The sequence below is a fragment of the Heptranchias perlo genome, chromosome 15, assembly GCF_035084215.1.
Source record: "Heptranchias perlo isolate sHepPer1 chromosome 15, sHepPer1.hap1, whole genome shotgun sequence".
Classification (NCBI taxonomy): Eukaryota; Metazoa; Chordata; class Chondrichthyes; order Hexanchiformes; family Hexanchidae; genus Heptranchias; species Heptranchias perlo.
In genome coordinates this window covers 45,909,665-45,924,176 of record NC_090339.1, presented here as the reverse complement: position 1 = coordinate 45,924,176, position 14,512 = coordinate 45,909,665, and the positions used below count along the sequence as shown (strand labels likewise).

The window sequence follows — 14,512 nt, the reverse complement described above, 5'->3', positions numbered from 1 at the left end:
TATATGGATTTTTCCTTAATGTAACCCCCAGGGTATCATTGTGTTCTTGCGCTGTGATAGAACCCTCTACTACCGCTGCCATCTCACCCCTTTTTTTCCCTTCTCTATCTATCATAAAATGTTAGAACCAGGAATATGGTTCTAACTCTCCAAATTGTTTTAAATGTTTTGTGTATTCACATACATAACACTCAATCTTGACTCCAGTGTTTGGAAGGTTGATCCTTATTATTTTTCATAGTTTTCTAACTTTTAGATAATCTTTGTTCCTTCAACAGTTTTTTTTTCTTAGTAGCTCATAGCTTCTTTCTTTTGCTCTTTGGTATATTTTCTCACTTTATTTCAGCTAACCCTTCTGCTTGTAGTCCAACAGCTTTATTAATCATGCTGTCCTTCAAGTCTCAAACCTAGACTTTCCCAGCCCAGTAACGGCACTGAAATAGTACTCCACTCTGATCTAATGTAGTCTTCTTGCTGTCTTGGTTAATCAACTCTTATGTCCCCGTTCTCTTTCCCTACCCCCTCTTTCCAATAAAAAATAGAAAAAAATTCCTTAGAATGCTCTGTTCTGCTTTTTTCTCCAGGGATATTTTGAATGCCAAGGAATTGGTTGTGGCACAGGCTGGATCAAGTCAGTCCTTCCAGGAATTCTGCAATGCTACTTGTCTATCACTTTATGAGGCCAAGCTGCTTAAACCAGCTTCATCAGATGAGTCATCAAGATGCAGTATCTGCAATAAAAAAGGAAAGGTGAGAGTGACCAGGTGGAACATGTCCCAACTGTACATGTGTATTTTTTTATAATGTTATTTCTGCTGCTTAAGGCCACAGCACGAGCAGATTGATTTTTTTTTAAAAAAACAAATGTTTCCCTTTCTACCATCTCTCCCTTAAGTTACACATCCTAATTTCTAATGAAAGTGGAGAATTGATCTTCAGATGAGAAATCTTCACAAGGAAATGGTGCTGTTTATGATTTGCTTTGCATTTGTGCAGGCGTGTATACTAAAATTTTCAAGCAAATCATTTTTATACACAATACATCTGCAGAAAAGTGAATTTCCTCTGCTGGACCATTGTTGAGAGTCCCCTTGCATAATACAGTGGCCTAGCAGGGAAAATTTACTTTTCTGCAGCAGAGTATTTTCAACTCATCCTTCCAGTATATTACATTAGATTCCTGGGATCCACAGTAGTTACGGTGTTACAATTGATCTGGGCCCAGTGGGGGACTGGAGATATCCAGGATTTCCCTTCTTGATGGTTATCCACTAGGGATTAAACCTGGGATATTCTGATGCATATGACTTAATACCAGTTGTTGCCATTACTATTGGGCTTTGATGTGAATGTTATTCGTGGTCCTGCTGACATTTGCGGTCTAGGCTAATACGAAGAATGGCCACTTGAGTAAAGGATGCAAGACTGCTGATGCCAGTGTAATACTATCCCAGCAAAGGTCGTATGTTCAGGAGAACGTTTTGGGAGGCAAAGTACAATGTGAAGCTGCATTTAATATGGCACCACCAGGGAATTAAGTTCCTGTTAATGTTGAACTCTTTGCTGAGCAGCGCCACCAGCAGGAGCTAAGTTTTCTGTGCATATATTATCATGCAAAGGTGCTAAACTGGGCTGGGAACAAAACTTGCTCATTGTGGCTGTATTCTCTTGGTTCACCCCCCCACCCATTCTTCTCTTCTGTGTCCCCATACTACAGATATATGTTACATGTTATTGCATACGTTGGTTTCATTTTATACTGCAGAAGGCACTGTACAATATTACTGTACCCCACTCCCAAAGTCATTGTTACTTTTTGGATTTTGCACATTATGCCTGGATTCAGCATCATCGACCAATTCTATAAATGGGTCTCCCGCTCCCTGTGGTTAAGGTTGTTCCTTAACCTGTCTGATACTTAGGTTAGTGATAGCGAGACTCAGGGATTGAACAAAAGAACATTTGCCACTGCAACCTTGCTTACTGGACTATACCACGTGCTGCCACTTGATTCTGCTCTTGAATATACATGGGGACTCGGGCTATAAACCTCAGGCAATATATTTTAATCTAAATGGAGCAGGTAAATTAACAGTATTCAGTGAATATTTGTATTTACAGAAATGTACAGACTTTGAAATTTCACAAATATGTCCACGACAATGAAAACTCCTTTCCCTGAGCTACTTGTCAACATATATCGAACCTTAAATGGATGTTCACTTTTTGCATGGCAAAACACTACTACTGAGTCACTGACTTAGCATATACCCTCTGACTGACTTCTGAGGCAAATTGTGCTCAGAAGTATTCTTTTGAAGTTGTACTTAAACGCCTATTCACAAAAGCCTGCATTTCCCTTAATTATATTAAATGGTTAGCCATCCTTTGTTACTTACATACTATGTTACATGCGACGTTTTATACCCCAGCTTGAAATATCTGACAGAACTTTGCGCTTCTTCAATGCAGTCATCAAAGAAAGAAAAAAAGACTTGCATTTATATAGTGCCTGTCACGATATCAGGATGTCCCAAGTGCTTTACAACCAATGAAGTACATTTGAAATGTGGTCACTGTTGTAATGTAGGAAACGCAGCAGTCAATTTGCAGACAGCAAGCTCTCACAAACAGTAATGAGATAATGATCTGCTTTGGTGATGTTGGTTGAGGGATAACGATTGGCGAGGACTCCCCTGTTCTTTGAATAGTGTCATGGGATCTTTAACATCCACCTGAGGGGGCAGACAAGGCCTTGGTTTAAGATCTCATCCGAAAGATGGTGCCTCTGACAGTGCAGCACTCCCTCAGTATTGCACTCGAGTGTCAGCCTAGATTATGTGCTGATGTCTCTGGAATGGGACTTGAACCTACAACCTTCTGACTCAGAGGCGAGAGTGCTACCACTGAGCCAAGGCTGGCACCTAACATCAAAGTTACTATAGAACAGGTACAACCCAATGCTTTTGCATTCAGTTGACTGTGTAACAGAACCACTTTAGTTTGACAGAAATGAAGCCCCAAGCTTAATTGACTCTGCCTGCCACACTGAAATATGTATTTTCTGTATCTTGCAGAAATGGCCCCCAGAAAGCATAGTTAATCCTGCGTGTACTGACATTAAGGAATTCAAATCAATTTCTTCCATCACTAGATCGTTGTAGTGTGAAACAAACTTACTTTCTTCTGGAATGTTATTGTAACTTGATGGAACTGCTTGATTGTTCTCACCCAACCTAGTAAATTTAAGCTTATCAATCACAATTTTGTACTCACTTTTTACCATTATTAACCAAACACTGGTGGAGGAGGGGTGTGGCTGTTCCAGTAATGCAGCAAGTTTGGATGCCTGTCATTTGAGTTTTTCAGCATTGCCAGTACTTGTGATTCTCAAGGGCAAAATCCTCTCGGAGAATCTTGAGTTAATGTTAAAGTGGACCAGAATGAGTTGGCATTGCAGAGGCACGTGAATGGCAAGTGCTGCTGGAGTGTGCATGTGTTAAGGAGATGGGCTACAACGGCTTCCCTCCCCCAACTTGTATTGAGCACTACTGGGATGTATATTCACAATGTTACATAAAACGTTTATACAATTGCCTCTAGATTCTACATGAAGTCAGTAATGGAAATGTGGTCCATCGGCTGTGCAGCAACGCCTGTTTCAGCAAGTTCAGAGCAAGTAATGGCCTGAAGACCAACTGTTGTGACAACTGCGGGGTTTATTTTTACAACCGAGGGTTTATGCTTCAGTATCTGTATCATGAAGGGCAACAAAGGAGGTTTTGCAACACAGGCTGTTTGAATATGTATAAAAAGGTAAACTTATTTCTTATTTTTGTTTTACTCTACTCCCCCACATCCCTTATTTAAAAAAAAAACTTTTATTTTCGTATGTCTCTTTCTGTACCAAATTTTTTTCTCACATGGGCAGCAGGCAGGCAAGTGACTGCTCCCAAGCTTCAGTGGAGGTCAGGAACCAACAACCTGGAGTTGCAGAAGGGACGACTTGCATTTATGTAGTACTTTTTCATATGAACATTGCAAAACATTTCACACAGTAAGTTACTTTCGGGATGAACAATAGCGCACAAACAGCAATGAATTGAATTCCCAGTTAATCTGTTTTGGTAGTGTTGATTGAGGCAGGAATGTTTTGCCAAGATGTCATGAAATTTCTGCTATTCAAATCGTACTATGGGCGCACGAATGGTAGATGGCACCTCAGTTTAAGGTCTTATCCAAAGCACTCTGATGCAGCGCTGCCACGGTGCTGCACTGTCATGTTAGCCTGGTTATGTACTCAAGTCTTGTTGTGGGGTTTGAACCTTTTGACCCAAGCTGACTCTTTAACATTCTGGGCATGGCCTGCCCCAATTTTGTTTCTCTTCCACTCCTCCCTTACTGAACTACTAATGTAACTGGTAGAAGTGTCACCTGGATAATGGAAAAAGAAAGACTAGTCAATATTTGAAGAGAGAAAAAGTAAGCACCTATAATTGGGATTATAGGGTTTTAGTAAAGATTATTGGTGGGCATTACCACCAGGTTGTTAAGTACAGTAAAACCTCACCCTACCAAATTATTCAAACCAGGACCATTCAGCAGCAGTACCGCTGACTGCTGGCTGGTGGTGCTGTTGTATATTGAGCCCTTGGTATCAGGTGATTGGCACTGCCTTGAATACTTGCAGCCTTATCCTCACAGTATTTGCTGTTCACAACATAAATTTATTTTCATTTGTGGTGACGTCCCTATCATGGAAATGCTTTGAGAGGAGGCAAAGGCATCAAAAAACAAAAGCGGGGTTCAAACTTCATGTGGTACCCTACTCTCTCCTTTCATTTGGTTGCATATTAATGTGATTAGGTTGCACTCATTTGTCTTGACTGAAATTTTAAAATACTACTTAACCCATTAATCCCTACCCCAAATAATCACTCTTCCTCTGCCTTCCTACTTTGCTGCTGTCCAGGTATGAATCTCCCCTGAATAAGTGCAGGACTTACCCTCTGTGCTGCTCATGGCATTTTCCGAAGGGCCCATTGAGGCTGCCTTACATGCAGCAATCACAACTACCTGATTCTCCCCTCTCAATGTCCTTCCCGTCCAGTGCAGCTACTGAGGGCTAAGCTTATCCATCAACCTGCCACAACCCCCTTGGACTCTGCTGGTTGATCAACAATTCCCCAACTCTTCCCATGTTTGAACCTCTCCAGTCAGATTTCTCCATACCACCGAAACGGCCCAAATCAAAGTCACAGATGACACCCTCTGTGACTTTGGTGCACTTTTCCCCCTCATTCATCTTGATCGGTCTGTAGCCGTTGACATCATTGACCACACCTTTCTCTTCCAATGCCTTTCCTCAGTTGTTCAGCTGGGTGGGACTGCCGTTGCTTGGTTCCGCTCTTGCTGATCCAATCGTAGCCACAGAATCTCCTGCAATGGCTGCTCTTCCTGGTGTCACACTGTTACGCCTGGAGTTCCCCAAGGATATATCCTTGGCCCCTTCCTGTTTCTCATCTACATGCTGCCCCTCAGCGACATCGTCGAAGACACGACATCAAATTCAACTTGTATGCTGACGACACCCAGCTGTACCACACCATTGCCTCTGTGTTGTCAGATTGCTTGTACGACATCCAGCCCTGAATGAGCCGCAATTTCCTCGAAATAAACATTGGGAAGATCGAAACCATTGTCTTCGGCTCCTGCCACAATCTCCGTTCCCTAGCCACCGATTCCATCCCCCTACCTGGCCACTGTCTCAGGCTGAACTGGACTTTGCAACCTCTGTGCCCTATTTGACCCTGAGCTGAGCTTCTGACCCCATATCTTCTCCATCATGAGGACCGCCAATTTCCACCTCCATAACATCGCCCGCTTTGGTCCCTGACTCTGCGGCTGATACTTGCATCCATGCTTTTGTTACCTCCAAACTCTACTATCCTAATGCTCTACTGGCTGGTCCCATAACTTCCACCTTCCATAAACTTAAGCTTATCCAAAACTCTTCTGCCAGAATCCTAACTCTCACCAAGTCCAGTTCACCCATCACCTCTGTGCACGCTGACCTACATTGGTCCCAGTCCACCAACACCTCTATTTTAAAATTGTCATCCTCGTGTTCAAATCTCTCCGTGGCCATGCCCCTCTCCCTATTTCTTCTAACCACCGGCAGCCCAACAACCCTTTCGCCTTCCTTCCCCTCCTCCCCCCGCAAAACTAACTCTTAATTCCTCTGACTTTGATGCATTCACCCCTCCCCCTTCATCCTACTATTGTTGACCATGCCTTCAGTCGCTGGGCTCTATGCGATAGAATTTTTTCTCTAAACCTTTCTGCCTCTTCTCCTTTAAGGCCTTCCTTGAAGTCAACTTCTCTGACCAAGTGTTTGGCCATCATTCCTGACATTTCCTCCACTGGCTCGGTGTCCTTTTTTCCTTGCACTTCTATGAAGCGTCTTGTGATGTTTTTCTCTGTTAAAGTCACGATATAAATGCACGTTGTTGGTCATTTTTATTCCTGTATTCTATATTCATTGAAGGCATGATTTCTTTCCATATTGTGTACATATTGCAATTCCATAAGTAAAAGCTTTTTTAAAAGGGGAAATAAATTACATATGCTCTTGCTTTGGATCACTCTGTCTTGCATTGAATCCAGTTAAGATGGTGAGCAGGCAATCTGCAGCCAGGCGACCTCAAAAGCCATTTTGACATTGACTGCTAGCAACTGTGTGAGAATAGTCTGGTTTGTTTTTCCCTCTGGTATTTCCCTCTGTTCTGAGTGGCTGCCCTGACGCAGCCTGGCTTTTGCCCAGTGTAGAGGCAACCATGTCAGTAACAGCAGTTAGAAGGACGTGGTTGTGGACCTCCCATCCTGCAACTGGATGCCACATAATTTTTTTTTAGTATGTCATTGGTTAAGATTATGTCTTCAATGCATGTATAAATTCTTCCAGCTAGATTTATTTTTCTAATTTTTTCTCTGTCTCCTGAAGGCACATGTTCGTGGTGGGGTATTGCTTCACGGCTACCAGAGTCCCTCAGCAAAGTGGCCATTTTTCATTTGTGAGGCTAATTAGGCATGGGGAGTAAGAAGGGGATATATCCCAATCCTGTCCATACTTGGCATCCACATTTTCCAATAGGGATCACTACAGAATCGTAACCCTGGCTCTCCCTTCCTTCCAATCATAGCCTAGAAGTGCTGATGTCAACTGCAGGATGCCTACTATTTAGTGCCAGGCTAGGCACAGCACTTACCTGATCCATTGGGGGACCAGCAAATTGATTTTTATGTTGTACAACAAAATAACATTGACAAAATTACATAACAATGAATTGGGATATATGTGAATGTCCAAAAATTTGACATGAATTTTTCCTCTTTCCATCCCTCAGAAAAACACTAAGGTGCTTCCTTGTGCTTGGTGCAAAACTTTGGGTAAGAACTTCGACATGATAGCGAACGTGGATACCACTGGGAAGATGGGCTTCTTCTGTTCACTGTGTTGCATCACTTCGTATAAAGTAAAACAGTCTGGCACCATAGGTATTATACCTTTTCTTCTGCCTTATGCATTCTACATGTTGATGTGAGGAGAGATGTTGCTGTTAAATGAAATACTTTTTTTGGTATCCAATGTTGCATTGAGCACTCTAGGATACAATGTCCACTGTGTGAAAGGACACAAAGCTCTTTTTACTGAGAGGCAAAGGCTGGGCACAAGCCACAGTGATAAAAGGGCAGTAGTTAATGTGATGAGTATCCTTTTTGGCAGTGGAGGGCTCTTGGTCTTGGGCAGGTTAGAGAGAAGGCGGAGAGAGCACATTATTTTTAGAATGGAAGATCAGGACCAAAATCCCCAGCACCAAATTTGGGAGAGATGCATCAAAAATGTACCGAGGCAGCTTTCACCTATAGACAGCCAGAGAGCTGATAGTGTTGTTGAATGAAGAAGACATTTAGCTGGTTTTAGATTAACTTGTCACTTTGATTTCATTGCCACAGCCCCACCACCAAAAGTAATAATTTTGGTAAATGTGCATACTGTTGGGAATGAGATGAGTTAGGTTTAACTATTTGGGGGAGGGGTAGCTGGCTAATATTTTAGATGATGTATTTTTAAAAATGTTTTTGGGGGTGGGGAAGGAAAGAAGCCATTTGGTCAGTAGTCATTCACTAGGATTTCCTCCATCCTGCCTATAATCCTGTTTATTCCAGAGTGCCACTTGTTGAAGGAGAAGGCTGTTTGTAAAGAAATGGTGTTTGTATCCTTTTGCTGTGGGTGAGATGGGCAGTGGCATAACACTGTATCATGTATAGTTGTACTTGTAAGTTGCAGCACACAAAGATTGCAAAACTATTGCAATTAAAAGAGGTATTCCTTAAATATTGGTTCATATTACTAATTTGATTACTGTCTCGTGTCCTCTGCTGGAAAGTGCATGTACATGTGTATTGAGTAAGGACAAAATCAGTCTTCATGTAGCTGTTAAAAGTCCATAATTGGAGGAGAGTACGGTAGGGTGAAAAACTGCTGGCTGGAAACATGTTTTTGTATTGCACTTTCCTCTTTGACGCCATGAATAGGAATGGTGGGCCCAGGGTGACTTCCTCACTTCCTCCCTGGAGTCGAGCTTCATGATACTATAATATGTATGAAGCAGTTCTATACAAAATTTGTGGTCCCAGACTGGCTCTCGTTACCACTTCAACTTGGGTAGCATTTCAACTTAATACCAAAAGAGTTACTGAAAGGCAGTGTAACGATATTTCCCTTTGCACTGAGTAGTTCTGGGGTAGTTGAGTAGAATATACTTATCGCACATGCCCCCTTTTAAATGAGCTGAGTAGTATTGCTTTTCTGTACCTGCAGAAGATGGTGATTGAATGTGTCTCTTCATTACAGCACCCAAATCTAAATGCAGATTTTGTAAAAAGAATCTTTCGGATCGGGTTTATTATAACATGACAGACCGAGTTGTGCATCAGTTCTGCAGCCCCAACTGCTGGACTAATTTTCAGGTAAATTAAAGCTTAATTTAAACATTTTTGGTGTGACTTTATTTAGGGCGGGAGGGAAGAAAGTAGTTTATGTTTGCGAATTGTATATCGTTCAGATTGAACTTTTGCTTAGAAGTGGCGTTGGTGTGAAGTAATCCCTTTTTAATTTTTAATAGCAGTGCTGTTTTTTTCCCTAAATTGTTTTGTTAATACAACCCATCGATATACAGGCTGTAGCAATTACTTACATTTTCTCTGAAGAATATGTAAATGCATCAGAAACCTTGTGCTGGAAAAGGTGGATACTTTTCAGGAAGAAAGGGGAAATTAAAGACTGTTGAAAGCGCAGTTGAATAAAAGGGTTTTAACTACAAAAAGCTAAAAAAAAACAGCAGATGCTGGAAATCTGAAACAAAAGCAGAAAATGCTAGCAACATTCAGCAGGCCAGGCTGACTTGCCAGTGTCTCCCAGATCCCAAGAACAATAATGAAAAAAAAAAATTGGAATTTGACGTATGATGTGCTATCTGGTTACAAGTGAGCAGTAAGATTTGCCAGGGGAGGATCTGGAGCAAGTCACCCAATGTGTCTCGATCTGGGGTGTAGCTGTTTAAATCTGCCCACAAATTGAAACGTGAGGCGAGATGTAGCATGCGATTAGAGTGGCAGCATTCCTTCCGTTCTGGCTTGGTTAAATAATGTGATTTGGATTAGTTACAATGTAATCAAGTTAGTTTTAGATGAGATGCCGTCCCATGTTCGGTGGTGTGATCTGCTGTATGGATTTGGCTGTTCAGCTGGTGAAGGAGCACAAAAAGAAGAGCACTTTTGATCTTGCAGGCCAGGCCTTCGGTGCATTGCTGGCCTGTGGCAGAGAAGAAGCTGGATACCGTTGCTTGGGATTTGTGGAGTATAGTAGAGCATCACTGGTGACTATGATGAAGAGAAATAAAGAGGAAAGAGGGAGGGGATGGCGAGAAGGAGGAAGTGGGTGGGATGCAAGGGAAGAGGGGCTGATGAAGTAGACTGCACGCTTCAGGGAGGTGGTTGGTAGCAAAGCATGTCAAGTGTCACATTGGGAAGTCAGGTTTCGTTTTTTTTTTGCATGGTATGCTTGTGCTGGTTCTGATAGCACGCTGGAACACCTATTGCAATGTTCGAAACTTGCAACCCTGTGTCAATATACAATTTCTCTTTCTGGTTCTTGAACTTTGACCATTCCCAGCTAAAGGAACCTTTTGTCATTAAATATTAGCTCAGGAACGTCAAACTCATTTTAAACGATGGGCCTGATCTGACATCCTGGCACTTGACGTGAGTCGTATTCAGCAAAAGTTATTTGGACACACTAGGGTAGAAACTGCTATGCGTTTCGCCTGTTTTTAGGGCATGAAACGGGCATAATGTGCACCAATTTCTGCGCGTAAGGTCCTACACCTAATCTGTGGCATGGCCGCAGCCATATTGGTCTTCCCTGTTACTAGGTGTCCCTTCCGGCTGCCTGAAATCAGCGTTGCAGTGCGAAGTTTAAGAGGTGCAGTTCTCCTGGGCTGTTAGAAGCAGCGCCCAAGAGGTTCGTTTCCTATTCTGGTAGACACAACCATAAGTGCAAGACACCCGCGGGCTGGATTAAACTGTTCAGTGGGCCGGATTCGGCCCAGGGGTCATACGTTTAATTCCCCTATTCTAGCTCATCATGTTGATTTAGTGATTGTGTCAAACTCCAGTCAGGACATCTTACAAAGAATGCTGTACCTTTGGACTGTTCAAATAAACTGAAGGTAACCATCACCCCTACAGTTTATCTAACAGGTTGCTGGAAACGCTGACTTGGTTGACTTCTGTTAAAGTTACAAATTATATGAATTGTTATGATTACTACTGATTCTTTAAAAATATTGTTTTATAAAACGCCACAATTTAATAAATTCTGAACTGCATAGAACCGCAGCAGAATCACCAGCTTACTTTCTGAAGGGAAATGGCCCAACTTACCTTGGATACAGAAAGTTTTGGATTAAGTGAATTGCAAAATAACTGCTTGCTGTGGGGGCACTGTTTTTTTTTGGACTGATATTTGGAGGTGGGGTGCATTGATTGACTAGGCATCTGGTGCTCATGTCATTCACTTCTATCGTTGTGTACATTTGACAGTGTAAAAATGAGGGCATTATTGGTTCATTAGTCATGATCATTGTAATTTATAGGACCGTGTGATGCTTGGTTAAGAGATGAAATTCAGGTGTGTTTAATTCCTTAATGTTTAACTTAAAGCTGCCATGTATCAGACATTTGGTTCATAAATACAATCCCTTGGAGTATTCATTCATGGTCCTTTATTTTCCTGTTAATTTTGAAAACTTGTCCTTCCAGCAATCCAGCCCTGAAGGCAGCATACAACTTAACTGCACGTACTGCCACAATATCTTCAATGGAAAACCGGAAATACTGGACTGGCAGGTAAGGAGATTGATAATTTGTTCGTGCATTCCAAATGTTCATATTGTTAGGGAGTGAATAAGGTTTTAAGATTTAGATGGTAATAGCTCCCAGTTCTTTGTTTATTATCCTATTTTTTGGTAGTTGTATTCTAATGGGCGAAGTTTCACCTTGCCAAATATTCATTGATAGAACCATGGTGGAAAAGCTTTCACTTTTACTATGAAAGAGAGATTAAAATGAAGTGTTCTGGTGAAGGCAGTAAAACATGAGAAGGGGGAGGGGGGCAGAATAGCCTTAAAGAAATTGAGAACTAAATAAGGAAATTGGGGCTACCATAATAGTGACCCATCAAAATATTACAAATCGGTACGCTGTAAATACGCTGTGACAAACTTTATTCTAATGTTTAATTGGAAGCACAAAATGCAAGTTATGTCCCAAACTGGTCTTACAATACAGTTTCTCTGTATTTAGTTCCCACTCACTCTTCAGTTGAAAAATCCCCACTCGCTGCTTGCTTGTGATATCCTCCAAACCGTTTATTAAAGCAAGGGTTCGGTGCAGCAGTTTTTTGGTTACCGTTTATGTAATTTGTAGAAAAGTTAATTAAAAGGCTTATTTAAATTCACAGCAGCTTAAAAAAAGTTAGCTTTTTGTTTTTTTTCCCTCTTTCTTGGCTTCTAGATTACTTCTTATTTTCTCCCTTTACTTAAGAACAGCAATATGGGTGGGAATCACTTCCACACCCCTCTGATGGGTGATGTCATCATTCTTCAAATGCAAGCTTAGTGAGTGTTGGTGTTTTATTTGATGGGGTGCATCACAGCTAATCTGATTTTGTCCTTACCTGCCTTACACGTGTGTGTGCTTTTCCTGTAGAAGTCACTGCAGAACAATTAGGAGCATGAGCCATTCCTTCCTCAACCTGCCCAAAATCAGACCTAGGAATACCAAGGCTAGTTGTAGCATTACTCTGCCAATCAGACTGAGATCAGCTTACTCTGCACAGGCCAGGGATCGAACTTCCTGTGCAGTTTAGCATCTCGTAGGGTGGTGCATTCACCCACTAAGTCATTAGGATGGGCTACTTGTTTTACATGAACTTTGTTCAGCTCATCTGGTTTCATGTTTCTTGCTGCCAGCACTGTGTTGACCATTCTCATCCTGGAAAGAGAGCTGTTGCTGTTGCTGTTGTGTGTCTCCTGCTGGCCAGCAAAAAAAAAAGACATTGGCACAGGACCTGGCAGTGCATCCCCTGCAGATGAAGTATGGCCAGAGAAACTTACAGGAGGAAAAGAAAGAAGGAACTTGTATTTGTATGTGTAAAGCTTTTAATGTCCTCAGGACATTCCCAATCGCTATGCAGCCTTTGAATTATTCTCAAGTGTAGCCACTATTCTTTTGTAGACAAGTGCAGCAGCCAATTTGCAAACAGCAAAGTCCCACATTCAGCAGATACATGACCAAATAATATGTTTTGACGGTGCTGGTTGAGGGATAAATGTTGGTAGGGATAAATGTTGGTCAGGATAGGGGTGAACTTTTTTGCTCTTCAGATAGTGCCATGGGATCTTTTACTTAAACTGAGGCACTGTCCATTAAGTTTAACATCCAGCTGAAAGACAGCACCTCTGAAATGGCAGCATTCTCTCAGTACTGCATTTGTGTGTCAGCCCAGGGTGTCTGTTGAAGTCCTGGAGTGGGGCTTGAAGCACGAACTTCTAACTCTGGCAAGAGGCTTGCCACTGAGCCAAGCTAACTCTACACAGAGTGTTTTTGGGGTGGAAAATGCACCGCAGCTACATACAGGACACTTTTAAAAAAAAAAGTCAGCAATGGGTTGTCTGTTCTGAGTTCTGATCCTGTTGTTACTTTCTCTTGTTGCAGTGGGTTAGTTTCAGAGCAGGCAATGAATTTACGTGGATTATTCCATTTTTGGCTAAGTGGAAATTGATTTAAATGCTTATTTTTAAAAAAAACTATTGTATATTCATATTCTGAACAGCAAAGAAAGTAACTAAGTCGCTCCTGTATGTCAACAAAGGGGGAAATAACTATTTAAAATGAATGGGAGAAGAGAGTAGTTTTTTTTGTTTGAGCTGGAATATTTACTTTTTTTAAATTCTATTTTTTTAGGGCAGTGTTCGGCAGTTTTGTTGCAAAGTATGCTGTGAAGATTATAAGAGGCTGCACGGTGTTGTGTCGATCTGTGAATATTGCAAACAGGAGAAGATACTACATGAGAAGATTAAGTTTTCAGGAGTAGAAAAGAATTTCTGTAGTGAAGGTATGATCAAAGAAACTAATAGAGCAGCCCCATGCAGAAAAAAAAGGTAGAATTTTGTCTTTATTACACAAGGGGTGAAGGCTCCCTAACCCATACTAAAGATGGCAATATCTTTAAATGATCTAATTGCGAATTCATTCATTTCTGCCTTCAATGCTCTCATTCTCACCAAATCTCTCTCCCATCCCTGCTGTTCCATTGGCACAGTGATCATTTTTGCTCCCTCAAGTCAGAGCACTAAACTTCAATGTACCAGACCTGTCACAGCCATGTGGAGCATTACTGTGCCTTGTTCTTGTCAGCCCAAAGCATCTACTATAGGATCATCCTGGAGGGCGAGGGCAAGGACAATCTTTAAGACTCCTCTTCCACATGACCAATCACCACCTCAAACCCTTGCATCCAATACCAAGTGTGAAGGGCTCATTAATTTCTTTATTTCCCAGAATGAGAACATCTACATAGCTGCCTCTGCCTCTAGCTTCTCTTTTTTCCCTTCCCACCCTCTGCTTCTGACCTCCCTTTGACTGTCCATCACTCTATAGTTTCCCTCCATCTTGCCCTCTGCCCTTTTCAAGCTCATCTCTTTCATGAGCCCCATCTCCTGTTCCCTTGACCCCTTCACGCTCGACTCCTAACCACTCAACAACTCCTCGAGTCCCGTGCTATCTGACATAGTTGATCGCTCACTTTCCTAAGGCATTGACCCTCTCACGTTTCACCTCCCTCTGAAATCCCATCATTCACAACTATCAACCCACCTGCAACCTC

The 14,512-nt window shown here is 41.9% G+C and overlaps 1 protein-coding gene across 2 annotated transcripts in view; it reads left to right on the top strand.

Annotated features, from left to right (window-relative positions):
* LOC137333055 (zinc finger MYM-type protein 3-like) overlaps positions 1-14,512 on the top strand; it is a 91,161-nt gene that overhangs the window by 35,713 nt on the left and 40,936 nt on the right. For both annotated transcript variants that reach the window (XM_067997149.1, XM_067997150.1), the window contains exons 6-11: positions 585-750; positions 3,604-3,816; positions 7,407-7,557; positions 8,918-9,033; positions 11,386-11,472; positions 13,591-13,741. In XM_067997149.1, the coding sequence (XP_067853250.1) occupies positions 585-750; positions 3,604-3,816; positions 7,407-7,557; positions 8,918-9,033; positions 11,386-11,472; positions 13,591-13,741 (884 nt within the window). The remainder of the gene's footprint in view (positions 1-584; positions 751-3,603; positions 3,817-7,406; positions 7,558-8,917; positions 9,034-11,385; positions 11,473-13,590; positions 13,742-14,512) is intronic.